At 38.4% G+C, this 22016-nt stretch overlaps 1 protein-coding gene across 1 annotated transcript in view; it reads right to left on the reverse strand.

Moving 5' to 3' along the window:
* Positions 1-13108, reverse strand: part of LOC121972912 (serine/threonine-protein kinase UCN-like) — a 44449-nt gene extending 31341 nt beyond the window's left edge. Inside the window, exon 1 of the mRNA XM_042524528.1 lies at positions 11783-13108. Within this exon, the coding sequence (XP_042380462.1) occupies positions 11783-12892 (1110 nt within the window). The 5' untranslated portion in view covers positions 12893-13108. The remainder of the gene's footprint in view (positions 1-11782) is intronic.
* Positions 13109-22016: the final 8908 nt, after the last annotated feature.

Below are 22016 nucleotides of genomic sequence, written 5' to 3' on the forward strand. Positions count from 1 at the left end.
AGGAGCACCAATAGGTATTGGGTTCCTAAGAGCATTTTCTCTACCCCATAAATGGGTTAGAGAGTGTCAACTCTAAGTGAAAGGGTAGTTAACCCAATCATGAAGAAATTGACACTCAAGGAGCATTTTCAAGGTTTTTGTTAACCTTTGAAAATGAAATTGAATTATTATTTACTCCTTGAAAGAGTAAAATGTGCCTAATGGTGAAAAATTGATTTTATCTTAAAATGGCATAAATTGGGAAAACCTAGAGAAATATCAAGTTGGGATTTTGGTATTCTCTTAGAAATTTAAGGCAATCCGGGCCTTGATTTATGTGATTATTCTTGAGGAAAAATGGAATATGCCAACATTTGAGGATATGCTTAATTTTTAAGTGGCATAAACAAATCAAGAGAAACAGAAATGTCAATTTAGGTTTTGGCATTTCTTTGAAGCAATTGGGCAATCTAGGGTTTATGCTTTAGGATTAGCTAAGGGTTAAGGATATTTAGATAGATAATCTAGGTATATTTTAATTATGCAAAATCTTGCCATGTTTGGTTGCCCATTTATGCCATGACATCATGTTTTATTTGTGCATTCATGACTTATTATGAAAATACAAAATTACCATGTCATGTCATACATACATCATGTAATTATAGGAATATTTCCTTTGAAAGTTAATTCATTTTGATGTATGCCATAGCATAATCATGCATTAAGTTTAATTCCTTGTAATTAAGGACAAATGGCATTTAACAACACTTATTAACAAGTGACATCCTGGGTGGATGTCTAATATCTCTAAAATGCCTAGATAGATATGCATGATCCCTAGAATAGGGCAAAATCAAATTTTACATCTCACAAAGACCTATAAGATGACTTGTATGTGTTTTGTCCACAATAGATACAAGTGAGATGTTAGGATGATGAACAAAACTCAACATGTTGATTTAGTACATTCTTTTGAGTTTTAGGTTCATCAAAACACATAGTTATGTGTTTTCCCATTATTGGGAAAGCTAATGTACAAGTCATGTGCATTAAGCCCAAGGAACATGGTGGGATATTGGTTTTGAAAATGTTTTTAAAATAATTTTGGAAAACCTTGGTGAAGGTTATCTTTTGATAGTAATCACCATTGAATAGTTAGACACAAACTTGAAGAAAACACTAAAGTTTTGCAAGTTCTCAAGTTTGTGTCAATCTTTGAAAAATATGATGTATTTTCATAGAAAACTATTTTTCCATGATATATTATACCCTAAATAATGTCTACACAAAGTTTTACGATTTTTGGAATTTTGTAGAATTTTTCTAGGGGTTTCTGAAATTGGCTGAAATTGAATTTCAGCAATTTCAGGCCTCCAATCGATCAGTGGATCGATTGGAGTGCCTCAATCGATCAGCCGATCGATTGAAAAGGCATTTCTCACGAGTAGAAGCTCGCTGGATCGATCAGTCGATCGATCCAAGAAGACTGAATCGATCAGTGGATCGATTCAGCAGGGTTCAATCGATTGGAACCCAACTCCAATCGATTGAAGATGCTGATTTTCGCTGGGAAAGCTTATTTTCAGCATTTTGAACCTTGTTTAGTCAATATAACCATTCCAGACCCCTGAAAATACATTTGTATACATAAAAAGGGTGCTTTCGTGTGGAAAACAATGATGGTTTGGTTAAGGAAGGCTAAGTTGAAGTTTAGGTTGAGGTTTGTTTCAAATTTTAAATATTTGAACCTCAAAACTTCTAAAATTGGATTTTCTAAAGTTTTGGGGATTCCAAGTCATTGTTGGTGCAATGACAGAAGTTACCACCATGTCTTTAGGGGGAGGGACTCTTTAAAGATATGAAAATTATTTTTCATGAACCTTGGAAGGTGGTCAACCTTCCGTTAAGAACATGCTCAAGGTTGAGCGTTTGAACTTTAATGGAGAGTGGATATCCTCATTGTTCAAGTGGCTTCAAGTGGATAATGCTCAAGGATGGGCATTTACCTACATTGGGGGAGAATGTAGGGTTAAGGTTAATGAAGGGTATGGGACCTTCATTATCGTGTTGGTCACAACGAGTAAAGTTGTGAACAACGATGAGCAACTCTTCAGGGGGAGAGTTTTCAACAATGGGGCATTTGTTGAAGAGTGCCCAAAATTGAGGCACGGGTTGATGTGTGCTCAAAGATGGGTTGATGTGTGCCAATAGGGGGAGAATGTGTGGTTTAAGTTAGACCTTCATTACCTATGGGGAAGGTCATAGGGGGAGAATGAAGGGAACCAACATTCATACCTTGGCATGAATGGAGTTAAGGCTATGGGATTAGCTTAACTCAGAATGGTCCAAACTTAAAGGTATTGTCAAACATCAAAAAGGGGGAGATTGTTGGTGCAATATCCCTTAGGTCAAGGTTGACTGGTTTGACCAAGCTTGAGTCTTGGTCATAGTTTCGATGTTTGACAATACATGTAGACACATGGACAATGCAGGTGCAGTTGTTCATATGGGGAGATTCTGATCAGGGACTGATCAGTGTGAATGAAGAAGAGTCAAGTAGGTATACCTGACTGGATGGAAATCCTGGTGAGTGAAGCCAGGTGAAAGTCCTAGTGAGTGAAGCTAGGCAGATGGAAATCCTGGTGAGTGAAGCCAGGTGAAAGACCTAGTGAGTGAAGCTAGGCAGATTGAAAACCCTAGTGAGTGAAGCTAGGTGAAAGTCCAAGTAGGTCAAGAGAGTGACCGGATACTTGGCATGAAAGAAAAGTCCAAGTGTGTCAAAGGGATTGACCGGACACTTGGTGAGGGAGTCCTAGCAGGTCAAGGGAGTGACTAGATGCTAGGCATGACGTACCAACAGGTTAAGTTTGACCGGATGTTGGTTTGGGAGGTTTGGGACTTGGTTTTGGGCAAAAACCAAGCTCTGGATCGATCAGTGGATCGATCCAGGCTATGGATCGATCAGTGGATCGATCCAGGCTATGGATCGATCAGTGGATCGATCCAGACCTTTCCCAGCGAACAGAAAGCCTCTGGATCGATCAGTGGATCGATCCAGAGGACCCAATCGATCAGTGGATCGATTGGGACGCTGCTGCTTCGCGCGATAAGCGCTGGATCGATCCGTGGATCGATCTAGGCATTTTTCCAGAGCACAGAGGCGCTCTGGATCGATCCGTGGATTGATCCAAAGCCTCCTCGATCGATTGGGAGCAATCCAATCGATTGGGATCCGACTGTTGCGTCGTATTTGAGCCGCAGGCGAGCGTTGTCTTGGCATCACTTCATAGATTCATTTCAGATCTTCACCAGCTCCTTCACAACTCTTCTCAAGCTCGAGATCGCCAGTTCTTGAAGGTTCTTGGAGGCTCTTCCAAGTCAAGAGGCGGATCAAAGCAAGAAGAAGAAACTAGGGTTAGGGTTTGTGCACTCATTGTAAGCCTGTAAGCTTGTATTTCTTTACTACCCTTTCTTCTTCTTGTATTGAGTCTTGTAGGGCTTCTCCGCCCTTGGTAGTTACCATAAAGGAGAGTTTCATTAGTGGAGGGTGCGTGCGTTGTGTGGATCCTTGGATTAGTCATCTCCCTTGGAGGTGGATACCAAGTAAAATCCAAGTGTTAGCGTGTTTGTATTTGTTTCTTTGTATTTCCGCTGCGCATCCTTGAAGAAACAAGCAACGCTGAGCAACGAGCACGCGAAGAGCTATTCACCCCCCCCCCCTCTAGCTACTTTTCGGTCCTAACAAAAGTAATCCTGGACAAGGACATTGGACTGCAGTAAAGCATATATTGAAGTACCTTAGAGGCACTAGAGATTATATGCTAGCTTACAAGGCAGTTATTTTGGTCCCTGTGGGTTGCACGGATTTTGACTTCCAATCGGAAAGGGACAAAAGTAAGTCAACCTCGGGGTTTTGTGTTTACTTTAGGAGGTAAAGTCATAACTGTAGAAGAGTGATAAGCATAGGTGTTTTTCTGGACTCTACCATAGAAGCTTAGTATATGGCAAGCCTCTGAGGTAGCCATAAAAGCTGAATGACTCAATAACCTTAAGATAGACTTAGATATGATTTCTGGTTTGTCCAAAGATTATTACAATTTATTGTAATAATATTGGTGCAGTAGCAAACTCGAAGAAACCATAAGTCTATAAGACAAGTAAACACAATAGAGCGCAAGTACCACCCAATACAAATGAGGAAAAGTTGTTGCTGCCTAGATTGCATCAGATGATGACCTATAGATCTTTTCACTAAGACCCTTAAGGCAAGAGCTTTTGATGGGCATGTTGAAGGGTTGGGAATCAGATGTATGACAGCAGATATAGCAGCTTAGTCTTTTAGTATAAGTGGGAGATTGTTAGGATGTATACTAAAAGTCTAGCTTTTGATATAAACATTTATCTAGAAATAAGAATCACATTAGTCAAATGTCTACATTTATGATAAATGTAATTGTTTAATTAATTTATATTATAGATAACATGGTGTGTGGTGTCACACACAGAGGATCATGTTATCAGTACCTTATAAATTATAAACAGTAGCTCACGACCAAAATGGAAAGGAACAAACCATTGGAAGGTCGTAGTGTAATTAAGTATTAGTTTATCTTAACTATATAATTACACTAGTACACTTAGAGTGTATTGAGTAGGACCATTTGAGGTCGTTCCTTTTATACTGACTTTATGAATGAACAAAGACCTCAGTTATTATGGAAGTGTGTGCTCTTAATCTTAATATAATAACAAGCACATATATTTGATATTTATTTCTTTAATTTATCAATGGGTGAGATTTAGTTCGATAAATCAATAAGCCCGATAAGTTGGGAAATGATATCACTTATAGTGTGTGTTGTTGATTATAGAAGGAAACTGTGTCCTAGTGATCTAGGTTGATAATGTCCCCAAGAGGAGCTCATAAGGATTGTCATGTTAAACCCTGCAGGTGGACTTAGTCCGACATGACGATGAAGTTGAGTGGTACTACTCTTGGAGCTAGATATTAATTAAGTGAGTTGTCAGTAACTTACTTAATTAGTGGACATTTGTTATCTTAAACACAGGGAGACTAACACACTCATAATAAGAAGGAGCCCAAAATGTAATTTGGGATTGGTGCGGTAGTTCAATAATAATTCTTTAGTGGAATGAATTATTATTGATGAAATTAAGTTGTGTGTTCGAGGCGAACACGGGATGCTTAATTTCATCGGGAGACCAAAACGAATTCCTCCTCTCGGTCCCTATCGTAGCCTCTTGTATATAGAGATTTATACCCACCACATACCCACCTTCTTACCCATTCAATGGGGTCGGCCAAGCTAGCTTGGAACCCAAGCTAGGGCCGGCCAAGACCAAATGGTTGAGCCAAGTTGGTGGCCGGCCAAAGCTTGGGTCCCAAGCTTAGGTGGCCGGCCACTAGAATATTAAAAGGGGTTTTTGTTAAAATTATTTCTTATGTGGATATCATGATTTAAAAGAGAGTTTAAAAATTAAAATTTCCTTTTATAGCTTTCTACAAAAGATTAAGAGAAGAGATTAATCTCTTTCCTTATTTGTAGATTAAAAGGATAGTTTTAATTCTTAGTAAAAACTTTCCTTATTTGTAAATTATTCACATGTTTAAAAGAGAGTTTAAAATTTTGAAATCTTTCCTTATTTGTTGATTAAAAGGTGGATTTTAAATTTTAAGAAAACTTTCCTTTTTAAACATGTTCATGATTTAAAATAAAGTTTAAAAATTAAATATTCTCTTTTATAAGTTTCTACAAAAGATTAAGAAAAGATTTGATATCTTTCCTTATTTGTAGATTGAAAGAGATTTTAATTTTTAGAGATAACTTTCTTTTTATCCACATGTTTAAAAGAAAGATTTTAATTTATAAAATTTTCTTTTTATTAACCACCATGAAGGGAAAAATTATTTGAGAAATTTTTATAAATTTCCGGAAGCAAATTAGGAAGTTTTAATTCTTTTGTGAATTAAAATTTCCTTGATTAAGGGATTAAAGGTGGCCGGCCATTATCATGATGAAAAGAAAATTATTTTTAATTAAATAAATTTTCCTTTTCAATGGTAAAATAATTAAGGAAGTTTTTATTAAATTTTCCTTATTTGCCAAGACCAAGGATTATAAAAGAGGGGGTAGAGGAGGCTTCATGTGGAACATCTCTATTCTATTTTTCCTCTCTTTTCTCCTTGGGTGTGGCCGGCCCTTTCTTTCCTCTCCTCTCCTTTGTGTGGCCGAAACCTTCTCATGGTGGAGATAGCTTTGGTGGCCGGATCTAAGAAGGAGAAGAAGGAGAGAAAAGAAGCCTCTTTTCTAGCATCCCTTGGAGCATGGTGGTGGTGGCCGAACCTCTTCATCCTAGGAGAAGTTTTGATGGCCGAAACTTGTAAGGAAGAAGAAGGTGCTTGGTGGTTCTCATCTCGGAAGATCGTTGCCCACACAACGTCCGAAGTTAGAAGAGGAATACGGTAGAAGATCAAGAGGTCATTCTAAAAGGTATAATTAGTATTTTTCCTTTCCGCATCATACTACTTATTTTTGGAAATAATATCAAATACAAGAGGCATGCGATTCTAATATTTCGAATTTGTTTTCGATGTTGTGTTCTTTTGTTTTTTCTTTTCCTTGTGATTTGATTGTTCTTTTCGATTGACCTAAAGTTATTTAAGGAAATTAAATATTAACTTTCCTTAAAAGGCTTTGTCTAGTCGGTGGTGGTTGTTCTCATATCTAAGAAGGGCATGTGCCTCGCCACGTCAGTACTGGAAGCCAATTTTAGAAACTAATATTTAATGAAATTAATAACTTAGGTGATTTGGATCGAAAGTGTTAAGTTCCGCAGGAGATCCGAGTCTAAACTTAAAAGAACAAATAGATTAAACTTTGGATCAAACTTGTTAAGTTCCGCAGGCGATCCAAGTTTAATTTAAAAGAACACATAGTAGCTAGGAAAAGGTTCAGACCTTTGTACAAAATTTTTGTACAGTGGAACCATTAGGTTTTCCGAGTAGCAACCAACAAGGGGCAGCACCCCTACCCGCGATCTAACCATCGCGAGGGTTCCATTGCGATCTAATAGCGCCTTAGCCCGCTGTTCCAAAATGTTTTGGGGTGAAACTCGGCCGTTTTGGAAAATTCTTCTCGGTAGTCGAAGCCTACAAGTGTTGAAACACTTGTGCTTTGCTTCTACGAGAAAAATACCCATAAAAACTATAAAAATCCTAAATTTACAGGATATTACAGAACTTAAAAGTTTTCATAAAACATGAAATAAACTCGTATTCGTCTTCGCACGTGGCTCTGATACCACTGTTGGGTTTTTCGGGCCGCGAAAACCGCTTTTTCGCGTCGCGAAAACCCCGAAACTCCCTAACCAACGGATCCGTGCAAAGAAAATTTTTTGAAAACTTACGAATATGGGTTTCAAACTAGATCTACTTCTAGATCTACATAAAAATATTTTATACCTTCGATGCGTGCCCTTCGCGAGTCCCGCTTGTCCAAGGTACGCCGGATCTCGAGATTGTCAATGTAGACAATCCTCTAGAAGTATCCACACGAACAAGATGTATTCTCTAACACACAAGGATGGAGAAGAGAGCACCACAAGTGTGCTAGCACTTTCTAGGGCTCTCGGGTAGGATTTAAAAAGGGAGAAAGGAGAGAAAGTAAAAAGGAATCTCATACACTCCTCTAGGTACCCTCCTTTGTGACCTTCACACCACCCTATTCTCTTGGAACTCAACTCACTCACCTTCACCTTGCTTGGAATCCACGGCAACAGCAGCAAAGGAGGAGGAAGAGAGCTAAGGAGGAAGAAGCATTCAACACCACAAAATCAATGCCACAAAATGAAACTCCTTTTTCATTTTATGTGGCCGGCCACACATGGGTAACTCCCCATTTAATGTTGCCAGCCACATTAAATGGAGGATTGTAACCTCTTGATCTCCCTTGATGATGTGGAGATGATGTGGCAAGGTTAGTCATGCCATTTAGGATGAGTCAACCTTCATGATGTGGCAATACATCAAGTCAAACTTGATGTTTCAACTTCCATTTGGTCAAGTCAAAATTGACCAATTCTCTTCCTTGTTGAGTTAAATCCAACCTTTGATTCAAGTCAATTTTAATTTAATGAATCTCAATTCATTAATATAAATTAACTCAATGAATCAAATTTAAATTTGACTCATTCCACAATTGAATCTAATTGAGTCTAACTCAATAAGTCTAATTTGAATTAATCCGAATCCAATCTTTGGTGCATCATATGAACCTAATCCAATTGGTTCATCATATGAACCTAATCTCCATTCACTTGATCTTTGTGTGTGACCCAATAGGTTCTTGTAACGTTGGCAATGTTTCTAAACTCCTTTAGAAACATAAGCAATGAGCGGCATCTAGCAATACATCATTGCTACCCAAGTTACAAGAATGTTGAGATCCAACATCACCTTGTGACTACTAATTGTGACTCCTCACAATATATGACAAGTGTCCTTCTATCCTAGACATCTAGATTGATCAATGTGAGGCATAGACCGTGTCATCCTCTGACCAATCTAAATCTTGAACTCCAAGTAGACTCACTAAATCAAATGAGCTCAATATCTCATATTGACTCATTTTGGCATGGCCATGCACTTCGTGGTCTCACTCTATCAAGAATACCGATGTCTCTCCCGTCATTTAGGAGGGATAGATCCCATTTACATCACTCACATTCCTCTGCATAATTCGTTACATACCCAGTAATCGCCTTTATAGTCCACCCAGTTACGGGTGACGTTTGACGAAACCAAAGCACATAACTCCTTATGTAGGGAACCATGGTGACTTCAGGTCTAAGGACTAGTAGTCATACTAATAGCCACATGAGAAAGTATATGACACTCATATAACGATCCATGATACTTTCTCATGGCGGGTCATTCAGTATACATTCTCTAATGCATACTCATGTGTCAACTTAATATCTCTATATCCATGACTTGTGAGATCAAGTCATTGAGTTGACCTACATGCTAGTCTTATTGCATTAACATTGTCCCTGAATGTTAATACTCGACTAGGAATGATTAAGAGTAGTGTTCCCTATATCATCTCACTATCGATTCAACCAATCGATTGATATAGGTAAGAACCTTCTACTCAAGGACGTTATTATACTTAGTTTATTTGGCACCAATACAAGTAAATATAATGACCAAAAAACCAAATGCCTTTATTTATATAGAATATGATACAATAAGTCTAAAATACAATCATCAAATGATTGGCTCTAGGGCTCTAGCTAACACCTACTACGTTTATGGATCTGATGAACAAAATATTTAAAGCATATTTGGATAAGTTTGTAATCATCTTCATAGATGATATCCTTATATACTCCAGAACTCAGGAAGAACATGCTGAACATCTGAGGACAGTATTGCAAATCCTTCAGTAGAGTCAACTGTAAGCCAAGTTTTCCAAGTGTGAGTTCTGGCTCAATCAAGTGTCCTTCCTATGTCACATTATTTCCAAGGATGGGGTTATGGTAGACCCGACAAAAATAGAAGATGTGAGTAACTGGAATAGACCCAAGAATGCTAGTGAAATCAGGAGTTTTCTCGGGTTAGCAGGTTACTACAGGAAATTTGTGGAGAACTTCTCAAGGATCGCCTCACCACTGACAGTACTTACCAAAAAGAATCGAAAGTTTGAATGGACAGAGGGTTGTGAGAAGAGTTTCACTGAATTGAAAAGGAGACTAACCAGTGCCCCAATCCTGACTCTCCCAGAGAATAACGAAAGCTTCGATATTTACAGTGATGCTTCTAAATTGGGACTCGGTGTTGTACTAATGCAGAATGTCAAGGTTATCGCCTATGCCTCAAGATAACTCAAGGATTATGAGAAGAACTATCCTACTCATGACCTTAAGTTAGCAGCGGTAGTCTTCGCTCTCAAGATTTGGAGGTATTACTTATATGGAGCTCAGTGCAAGATTTACACAAATCACCAGAGTCTGATGTATTTCTTCACTCAAAAAGACCTGAACATGAGACAACGGAGATGACTTGAACTGGTTAAAGACTATGACTGTGAAATCCTCTATCATCCAGGGAAGGCGAACAAAGTGGCAGATGCACTAAGTAGGAAATCTTGTGCCGCTCTATTGCCCTTATCTGCCACGACCACTCCTCTCCAGAAAGAAATAGAAAATTTTGGGCTTGAAATCGTTACTGGGCAACTCTCTACTTTGACATTAGTGTCAACCCTACTTGACGAGATATAGAAAGGGCAAGATGAAGATTCTAATATTCAGAAGATCAAGCAAGGAATACAGGAAGGAGAAAATGGGGAGTTCCGAGTATCAAACGGTGGGATACTATATTATGGTGATCGCCTTTGTGTCCCTAGCCAAGAAGAACTACGAAAGAAAATTCTAGATGAAGCCCATGGAATGCCCTATGCTATGCATCGTGGTTCCACCAAGATGTACCAAGATTTAAAGGGACGCTTTTGGTGGTCAGGAATGAAAAGAGATATTGCAAGATATGTCAATACTTGCCTGACATGCCAATAGATTAAAGCAGAACATCATAGACCAGGCGGAGTTTTACATCCTATCCAAATTTCAGAATGGAAGTGGGAGCATATATCTATGGACTTCATAGTAGGACTACCCAGAACTACGAATGGATTCGATGCTATTTGGGAAATAGTAGACAGATTGACCAAATCTGCTCATTTTCTAGCTATCAGGACATCCTACTCCATAGAACAGCTAGTGCAACTGTATGTTAAAGAGGTTATCATATTGCATGGCATCCCCAAAATCATAATTTCTGATAGAGATGGTCACTTCACTTCTCACTTCTGGGAGTGTGTCCAAAGAGCTCTTGGCACTAAGTTGTGATTTAGCACAGCATTTCATCCTTAAACAGATGGACAAACAAAATGAGTAAATCGAGTCCTGGAGGATATGCTACGGGCTTGTGCCTTAGATTTCAAAGGGAGCTAGTGCCGATACCTATGCTTAGTAGAATTCACATATAATAACAGCTATCAAGCTACTATCAGAATGACACCCTATGAGCACTACAAGAATTTTTGCATTCAACAACACCCAATAGACAACGCTTTTTAATAAAAACGTTGTCGTTCTTTGTTTTACAACGCTTTTAGTGAAAAGCGTTGTCTATGGTATTTACTTTTTACTAAAGACAACGGTTTTTAATGAAGTGTTGTCTTTAGTGTTGTTGTTTATGGTCAAAGACAACATTTTTTTAAAAAACGTTTTTTAAAGTGTTGTGTATGTTTCCCCTAAACTCACTTAAAATAAATTCGCAGCCCTCGCTTTGCTAAACTCTAAACCCTCAACGCGCGCGCCTTCTCCTCACCACTCCTCTCCACGAGTGCCTTCTCCTCTCCTTCTCCTCTCCACGAGTGCCTTCTCCTCTCCTTCTCCTCTCCACGAGTGCCTTCTCCTCTCCACTCCTCTCCACGAGCGCCTTCTCCTCTCCACGAGCGCCTTCTCCTCTCCTTGCCGCGTGATCTCCTCTGAACCCTAATCTCGACCAAAACTCCTCACGCAAAACTCCTCACGCCGGCCCAACTCCTCCAAGTCGAGATCCCTAATCTCGCATTTCCCCATCTCCTCAATCAAAGTCAGCTTACCCTTCCTAATCTTCTCACGGCTCCTCAACTCCTCTGAACCCTTCAATCTTAGTTCCTTCCTCGCAGAGCAGATTCGAGAGTAGGAGGAACGGAAGAAAGAAAGGTAAAATTACCGGCGCCAGGAACGGAGGCCGTGCCACCTCTGGCAAAAGCTCCCATTTCACCCCATCGAAGAAAGGGTGCGCCTTCACCTCCTCCGCACCCCCACTAAACCCTAATCTCCTCTCCGGGTCCTTGACCACGAGCCGCTCGATAATGTCAGTGAGATCGGTGCGCCGCCGGCCTGGGAACATTGGCGGCAGCGTAAGAATGTTGCGCAACGTCTCCTTCCTGTTCCGCCCCCGGAAGGGCGTCTGTCCGTATGCCATTTCGTACGCCAGGATCCCAAGCGCCCACCAGTCCACCGCGAAGCCGTGCCCTTCGCCGCGCACCACTTCCGGCGCCACGTACTCCTCCGTCCCCACGAACGAGAACGACCGCTCGTCGTCACCACCGGATCCTTCTCTGGATTTCGAGATGGACGAGGAACTCGTCCTACGGCGACTCGCCGGGGAGACTCTCGCCGACCTCCCTTTCTTGATCTGGTCGTCCGCGGCGCCGAAGGAGAACACGCGTGTGAGTTTCCTCCGGGGGGCGTGGCTGTGGTTGTCGGAGGGAAGTGGAGGAGGAAGGGAGGAGTGGGTGGTCGATCTGGCAGGGAGGTGGCGGGAGAGATCGAAATCGGCGAGCATAATATGGCCGGATGAACGGAGGAGGACGTTCTCTGGCTTGAGGTCGCGGTAGGCGACGCGCATGGAGTGGAGGTGGGCGAGAGCGGTGACGATTTCCGAGAGGTAGAAGCGGATCGCGTCCGCGGAGAACGCCTCCTCGTTGGAAGGAGAAAGGGAGCGGCGGAGGGCGTGGAGGTCGCCGCCGGGGCAGAAGGGGATCGCCCAAGCGAGGAGGTCCGGCGTCTCGACGGAGCCAAGGAGGGAAGGGAGAAACGGGTGGTGGTGATCACCGGGAGCGGCTGAGAGGCGGGACAATAGGGATAGCTCCCAGCGGGCGCGGCGGAGAGCGTGGGGTTTGGCGGCGGACTGCTTGTCGAACACCTTGAGGGCGAAGAGCGTGGGGAGGCGACTGCCGGGTGCGGCGCTGACGAGGAAGACCGAGGCCATGGCTCCACGGCCCAGGACGCGAACCGCCCTGATCTGGTTCAAATCCAACACCACCTCCTCATCCATTTGAATTTGGATCAACCAACCTATACAATGCAGGTAACGTGTTTGAGTGTTTGCCTCAATGGTCTCTGTTTCCACATCTCGCTCGATTCTTGTTCTTCTTGAAGCAGCTCAAGCGCTCAAGCTCCGTGTGTTCCTCTCACCCAAAAATTGAGGTCTGCAAACAGTAAGTGGAGGCAATACAAGACCCATCTCACCCAAAAATTTATTTTAAGCAGGCGTGACAAACCTGAGGAGTTGAATGAGCCACCTGTTGGCTTTGAAATTACAAGAGAAGATTGGCGTGCGTTTGTCATTAGTCGCATTTCTGAAGATTTCATTGTAAGATTCTAAATTTTTTCTTTTGAAACTATTCGATCATAATTCATTATGTATTATTCAAATTTGATATGTCGCCTGTTTGAAATAACTAGAAACTCAGTGATCAACAAAAAGAGCGAAGGAAAAAAAATAGATATCCTCATCGACTCTCACGCAAAGGGTATGCACGCTTTGCTGAAGAAATTGTAAGTATTTTTAAAATATATTTCCTCTAAGAACCCTCTAATTGATTCACATTAAATTATTTCACATTTGTTATTTGATTTTTCTTTGTTGTAGGGGACTGAATTATGTGATGATAATGACATCAATAGAGCTATTATGTGGAAGAAAGGACGCGCCAACAAAGGAGGAGAGTTTGAAGGTGAAGATTTGGTGGACACAGTACACAAGATTGTAAGTAAATTTTCATGTTCTTCTGATAATGACTTCAATATATCTTCTAGTTTTCGAGAGTAAAGTTGCATGCATGCATACCCTTTGCGTGAGGAAGCCAAGGCAAGCAGTGCAATGAGGAGTTTAACAACCATTCCTTGCATAGCTTGAATTCTCAGTACTAGAGCATGTATTGAGGAAGTAAATGGTGAATGAATGCATTGAGAGCTTAGAGGTGACGGGTTTATATAGAACATATGTGGATTTACTAGGTATCTAGGTTTGAAATGTTCTTACTTGGAGAAGAGATCAAGTCGAAAAGTCTATTACATGCAGTGGTTTCCTTTTGCTGCAATCAATTAATGGTGAATGCATTGAGAACTTAGCGGTGATAGCTAGAGTTTCTATAGAACAGATGCAGATAAATCAACCAAGTTTGAAACGTTCTTGGCAGTAAGCAATTTGTAAGCTTCAGTAACCCAAGGGCCAGTAAAGTTGTTCCCCAGACCACTGCTCTGAAGCTTCTATTATGTTTTCCCACTTGATTGGTGACAAATAAAGCTCCTTGTCTCCTTGAGCATTCTCTTTGTGCTGTTTTAGTTTGAATTAAAGCATAAGATTCATGAATCAGAACTTGAGAGGTTGGGAACAACTTTACTTTTGATTATTCTTTCCTGCAACTCCAGACAATTAGCTTCAATTATGTGGTGGTCCTCTCTTTATGGGTTTGTGTAGTGAAAATTTATTAAAATTTTGTCATTTTATTAAACTTGTAGTCAATTGCTCAATCAAATATGTGCCTTTTTTAGAACTGTGCAGAAGTAAATATATGATTGAATGCCAAAAAAGGAAAAAATATTTCAAAGTCAACTTCATATTTGTTCAATATGACTTACTAAGCACTTGACTTGAGCTATCACGGGAAGAACCGACCTGGACATCAGTATTTTTTAAACCAATATTGCATATCCTTGGTAATTATCCTTGGTAAAGTACTGATAATTCTTTTTAATGTTGCATTACAAGATGAATATATACAGCAAAAGAGGGAGGGTAAGCTGCAATGCGAAGGAGCAAAAGAGGATATTCTTACCAAGGCACTTGAAACTCAGGAATATTCTAGGCGTGTCCGGGGTATCGGAGGTCATATCAACCCAACAATCTATTTCAATGTTGGTAGAACAAGGAAGAAATATGATGTTACCCTAGATATAATCGCTGAGCATAAAAGGGAGCTGAAGGAGGCGAAGATGCAAATTTTAGAACAAGATGTACGCATCCAAAAACTTGAAGCATTAATGCATAAAAGGGGTGCATGGGACAATTCAATTGATGACAAAGGCAGTTGCTCGGTGAAGTTTCATCAGAAGAATATTGAAGAAGATGACGTACAGATTGTGGGTAAAGACGAAGTTTTACAGGTAAAATACAAGTTATAGTGATATTCATTATTATTATAGCATTATAAACTAAATATAATCAACATGCTTTTTTTAATATTTTAGGGTCAATCAGTTGCATTGACATTGGAATCTTGCTCAAATATTGCTGCATATGGTACAATTGTTTGTTTCAATGGCATGGAAAAAATGCTTCATGGTATTCCATTTCCCAAGAATTGCATTCGAGTCTCCATTGATCAAGCAGTGGACAAATCCGCTCCTTTGCCATATCCAATTCCAAGTGAATGTGAAGTAATTGGTGATGCCATAGGAACTGTTGTGGCTTGGCCTGAACAACAGATTGTGAAGCAAGATGAGGTATATGAGATATTATATTTCTAATTATATTGTCACTTTATTATTATATTTCTAATTATATTGCCACTTTATTATTATTCAACCTAGCTATCTAACTTGTTTATATTTGAAATTATTAGAAGCCTAGAAGGAAGAAGTTTGAACGAAAAAAATCAAAACCTACTTTGTCAACAAGTGTCCCAAGAGCATTACATATGTTATATTGTTATAGTAAGCATGCTCTAGATGGAGGAAAATGTATATCAATGTGCTTAGATAATGAAGTGTTTGATGAAGATTGTGAACTTTTTCTTGACCTTGAGGACATCAATTCTTTGTATCATTTGGAGTCAATTTCAGGAAATTTGATCGTTGCCTACATATGGTAAGTAAGTTTATTTAAGCAATTTCAGCAACTTTTTCATCACATGTTTGCTTCCCAATTTTAGCAACTTATTATGGTTTATTGTTACAATTTCACCAACTTATTATGAGTGATCATTATTTTTTAATCCACATGATTGTTTTGTATCTAAATTTTATTATTTAGTATCTAAATATTATTTTCTCGGTTGCAACTGCATTGCTTTACTTATGCTGGGAAATTACTGCATTGCTTTATGTTTGTTGGGAAATTCTAATATCTAGCAAGACAGAAAATCCCTGATTTGAACTGCAAGAAGTTTACTAATATTGTTGTGTGAACAAGTTTACTCTTGAAAAATTCAACTTCTAGTAATTTTCTCATACCATGTTATTCTCATTAAGTTAATAGTTCATCATTTCTATTGAGAGGTTTACTAATATCAATTGATGTGGTACACTTTACATAAATATAGCTCATTCATTTTCAACCGGCCCTTAATGTTTGCCTTCTGCCATTTGTTCTTCTAGACAGGAAGTACTTTGCTCATATCTTTTTTCTTGTATATTTTTAAGTATCTTAAATGTGCTTGTCCTCAAGAAATAAAAGAATTTGCATGTATACATTTCTGGTATGTTTAATATGCAAGACTATTCATAGTAAGTTCTCATGTATGGATGTTACTATCATCAGCCATAACTTAGTGTTATGAGTGATCATTATTTTTTCCAACTTATTATGAGTGTTTTGTATCTAAATTTTATTATTTAGTATCTAAATATTTTTTTTCTTTGCAATGATAGGTGTTTGTATAAAAAGATGGTGAAAGATACCAAGACAAAGAAATTCAGATTTATGAATCCTCACAAACTCCCATATCTGGCAAAAACGGCACAAGACAAATCAGTTAAGCTTGAAACCCTGAATCAAAGGGCAACTCTTTTAGCAGATAAGCTGACAAGTGCATCAACAGATCAACTAGTGTTAGTGCCATGTAATGTCGGGTAAGCAAGAAGTAAAACATCACTTTCAATTGCTTCCTTTCGATAATTTATTCAATTTTATGATCTAATCCTATGTATTTGCCTAGTTTCCATTGGAATCTTAGTGTTATTGAACCTTACAAGGATGCTATTTACCTGCTGGATTCCCTAAGTTGCCGCATTCGCGATGATGATTCAAAATACGTAATGGAAATGTGAGTTCAGATTTCTTTTAGTAAATATTTATTATAATAAAAATCTTATTTAACAAATATTCTTAACGTATGAAGGGCCTTAAAATTGTTTAATTCAACCAAGAGAAGGAAAGGTAGGAAAAATGTTAAGTGGGAAGTAGTTAAGGTATGTGTACTTTTGGTTAACATATATTGTAATGTGTATAATTTTCATTAACAATTTGACTCTAATTACTATATATAGGCTCCTCAACAACCGGATGCGAAACAATGTGGTTTTTTTGTGATGCGATTTATGAGAGAAATTATTGAAGAAGTTGAGACTATTGAGAGAGATTCGCTGCAATCAATAGTAACATTATTTAGCTTATCTCAAATTATTTGACATAAACTATTTAAAATTGCAAAGTGATCAGTGTTGATTATTTTTTCCATTAACATAAATTGTGTATGCTCACAGTTCACAAAAATAGGGTACTCTCGTGAACAAATTGATGAGGTTCGGTCCGAGTTGGCGGAGTGCATACAAGATCATATTTATGAATAGGTATGGAATGATAGTTGCCATAATTCTATTTAGATTTAAGTTCATGGAATGGTGGTTTTTTTTGGTGGAATTATAGTTAATGCCAATTTTTTTGATGCAGTGCATAGTTACCAGATCGACCTTGAGCAGTTGACCCCAAAGAAAAGTTGTCACTGAAGTTTAAAAACTTGTGAAAATTTTTAGTGAATGATGATGTTTTGTGAATGATGATGTTTTGGAAAAATTGTCACTTAGGTGAAAGGATGTTTTCTGGATTAATATACAAGTACAAAGCACTATATTATATGTTATTCTGTAAAGTTCTGTCAGTGTAAATTATCTAGTTTCTTTATCTAGCTTTTGTTCCACTATTGGGTTTGTTTTTCTAATAATTACTCGTGCAGCAAAATACTGAGCAAGAAGCTGTAGATCTTATAATCAGGTAAAGTAGAAAAAGTTAACTACTTCATTATGCTTTCATCTTAGTATTTGTATATTTGATTTGTCTTCTTTGAACCAGCTTCAAGTCAAAAAGCCAGATCCTCTAGATAGCTGTTAAAAATAAGGTATTATTTGGTTTGTCAGTGATCTTAATATTTGGTAATATTTGGTCTTTGATGCTCACGACAGAGTTCCAACGCTGCATGATTACCTTGTTCAAGCATATTGCTCGCTGCCTCAGTAGCTCGCATTTTCAGGTTTGTTTCATCATTGATATTCCTTCTTTTTAGTGTTCTATATTAAAAGGAAATACTAACTGTCGATGAGATTGTTATCCTCTTGCTTGAACATGAACCAAAGTATATAAATTTGACCTTTTGATCTGAAAGTATAAAAAAGTTAATTGGATACTAGTTTTTTATTTTTTTTTGCAGTTGCATTTGTTGTATTTTCATATGTTTCTCAGTGAACTTCTAAACAATTCTTTTTTCATTAATTTATTAAGGCTTATTATAAGTTTCAGTTTGATGGTGCAAATTGTTTTCTTTTGTAATCCATCTGTTTCTTCTTTGGTTTAGGAAAGTTGAAGTGAATCCCTTGATAGCTGTTTCATAGGTTTGTTCCATTATTTTCCAGTATGTACTGGAATCACTATCAATAGCCCTCAAGGACTGTTTACAACCTTGCAATCAAATTAATTGGACTTATAATCTAATGTATGGTCATCTGGAGCATGAATATTGGAGGATTCATGAATGACTCTTCGGATGATGAATGTATGTCATTTAATATTGGTTCATGTATTTATTTAGATACATCTTGAGTATTCCTATAAATACCCTATGTATTTAACAATTCAAAGATGAAGAAAATCAAGTAGTTGAACACTAACACTTGGACGCCAACATTTTTGAGTTGGCGCCTAGATTTGACCATCTAATGCAGACACGGCTAAAGGATCAACTTCTATGAACACCCTTAATAACTTATACAGATATTTGTGAACAATTAGGTTGGTGGCTATCATTTATCCTCCCTTTTTGTTGTTTTTTCCATGTACCCAATGCAGCTTTCATTTCAAAGGTTCCAAGCTGATGAACAAGGATGGGTGGACACAATCAAGTCAGTGCGATTTGGAGGAGCTGTCAGGATTAGTACCATGGATTGGCTTGGGCAATCTCAATATTTGCGTCAAACTGTCTTCTGGCCTTCCCTATCATCTGCAGTATCTGAGGTATACTATGCACATTTACCGTGAATTTTCCTTATTGAGCTTGGGCTAGTGACGGTTACGAATGTATTTTATTTCAAGAACCGTATAAGCAAGTGTTTGTGCATCTAGTTTTATAACAATGCACTTCGTATCTTTGATCTAAAAAGCTTCTGAAACAAGTCATCTTCTCCAAGCATGCCCTGGTCAACATGCTAGTCACCTACTGGAGTCATTTCCTCGATGGCACGGATGAATACCTGAAATCCATCCTCTACTCCACCATTCTTTGCCACTCCTCAAGCCGAAACAACTGCAAAGGTAGAGTCAACATCAAGTATTACATTGTGCCTGGCTACAAGAAGACCGGGGCCGCAAAATCCAATAAAGACAGGTCAAACATCAAGTAGCATTTTGTAACTTATTCCTCTTAGGTTATATGCTTGGTTAATATATATGCTTAGAACTTGTAAAGACAGGTCAAACATTAATATGCTTGGTTAATATATCCATCTACAACACTCCCGCTTTTTCCTCTAAATATGATTTTCATTTAGCACAGAACTAATGCCAATTTTTTTATTTTGATGCAGTGTTTAAAGAGCTTGAGTAGAAGTTGGCCCTAAAGAAAACTTGTCAGTTACGATATAAACACACTTACGGTATGAATTACATGTATATATAACATTGACATATTATTTAGTACGAGATTTACATGTATGAAAGTTTTCATACAAAATTTCTTGATTGCCTACAACCCAGGTGTGCTGATGACAAGTTGAAGAAGATGGCTCTAAGAGTGATAGCTGAAAGCCTTTCAGAAGAAGAGATTGCTGGACTTAAAGAAGCAATTCCATGCGATGGACACCAACAACAGTGGTTAGTCAATGATGAGGTTTTGTAAAACTTGTGTGTTTGAAAAATTATTGTCATGAAGTTAAGGATAACTTGTATGATACAAATTTAATTTGTGGATCAATATGTATACATTTTGTTTGTATAATATAAAGTTTTATTTATTTGTTAAATAGTCTTATTATAAAAATGATTGTGGTTGTGGATATTCAATTATATGTAAATTTTGAGTATTTTTATAATTTTGCTATTTTAAGAAAACACTATTTTTTATAAATTTAAAAAGACAACGTTTTTAAGTAATAAAAGACAACGCTTAAAAAACAATGTCTTTGAGACCAACCACAACGCTTTTAAAGCGTTGTCTTTGATATGTGCATTTTTACAACAGCATCTTTAACAACGCTTTTTAAGAACGAATAGACAACGCTTAAAAAGCGTTGTCTTTGTGACCAACCACAACGCTTTTAAAGCGTTGTCTTTGATATGTGCATTTTTACAACAGCATCTATAACAACGCTTTTTAAGAACGAAAAGACAACGCTTAAAAAGCGTTGTCTTTGTGACCAACCACAACGCTTTTAAAGCGTTGTCTTTGATATGACTTTCTACAACACCATCTACAACATCACTTTTTAAGTACATACGACAACGCCAAAAAAGCGTTGTTGTTTAGCTTTTTTCTTGTAGTGGAGGCCCTATATGGGAGGAGATATAGATCTCCTATATGCTAGTACTAAGGCGATGAAAAGAAAGAAATGAGACTCCAGACAGATATTATCGAGGACACCACCAAAGCTATTCAGAACATTCGCTAGAGGATAGAAACTGCTCAGAGCCGGCAAAAGAGCTATGCGGATGTGCGTCGTAGACCACTAGAATTTGATGTGGGGGATTTAGTGTTCCTCAAAGTAGCTTCTATGAAAGGAGTAATGAGGTTTGGAAAGAAGGAAAAGTTGAGTCCATGTTATGTGGGGTTATACCGGATCACCAGAAGGGTTGGCAAGGTAGCGTATGAGCTAGAACTACCTCAGGAAATGTCAACCATTCATAATGTATTCCATGTATCAATGCTGAAGAAGCATGTTCCCGATGTGAATCAAGTGATAGAGTCACAGACGGTACAAGTTCAAGAGGACCTCAGTTAGGAAAGTCGACCTATTCAGATAATAGATCGAGGAGTTAAGAAGTTGAGGAACAAAGAGATACCGTTAGTAAAAGTGCTGTGGCAAAGTCAATAGCATGAAGAAGTAACATGGGAACACGAGGATGATATGAGACAGAAGTATCTACAACTGTTCTGAGTTCGAGGATGAACTTTTTATAAGGTATGGGGAATTTAACACCCGTAAATTCCCTTTATTTTTACAACGCCCAAAAAGAAATAGAAGAGAAAAGAAATAAAAATATATGCATAAAGGGTCCGGGCTAGGATTTGAATCGTAGACCTCTTGCTTGAGATTTGTTTAGGTAGCCATTAGGTGGTGGTAAAGCATCACATGAGCAATATGAAACAATTCCTTATATGTGGAGTATGTACAAAGAGATGCTCCAACCACCACTTAGTATAAAAGGGGTTTGATGAGATTAAAACCTAATGTTCCGCCTCCTTTTTCCTCTCTAGCTGAATCCTCTTCTCCCTTCCTTCAAGTTTCGGCCAAGGAAACCTAGGGCTCCAAGTCATAAAGCTTTCAAAGGACGGAATCTAAGGGGAAGGTTCTCCCAAGGAGGTAGGACGCAAAAGGAGGGCAACCCGGGGATTAAGGAATATGAGGGAGGATTTTGGGGTCTTCCTTGCACCTTATAATCATAAGATCTAGCAAAAAGATGTAAGTATCTCTCACTTGCAGTATGAGTAGCTTCATTAATACATCTTACGATATGTTTTAAACGTGTTGCATGTTAAAGGAGATAGATGCTATGATATGTAAGATGCCCTGTAAAGTTTTGGGATTAAGAGCATGCTTAAATCATCTTGGTTTACTTCCCATTAAGTTTTGGGACTAAGAAGTATAACCAAGTGCCTATAGTGCTTCCCTATAAGTACGGGGTAGTTAAGCACACATAAGGAGTTTGGTTAAATGCTAAGCAAGTACAAGTACAAGAAATTAATAGCTAA

This window comes from Zingiber officinale, chromosome 4A (genome assembly GCF_018446385.1).
Source record: "Zingiber officinale cultivar Zhangliang chromosome 4A, Zo_v1.1, whole genome shotgun sequence".
Lineage (NCBI taxonomy): Eukaryota > Viridiplantae > Streptophyta > Magnoliopsida > Zingiberales > Zingiberaceae > Zingiber > Zingiber officinale.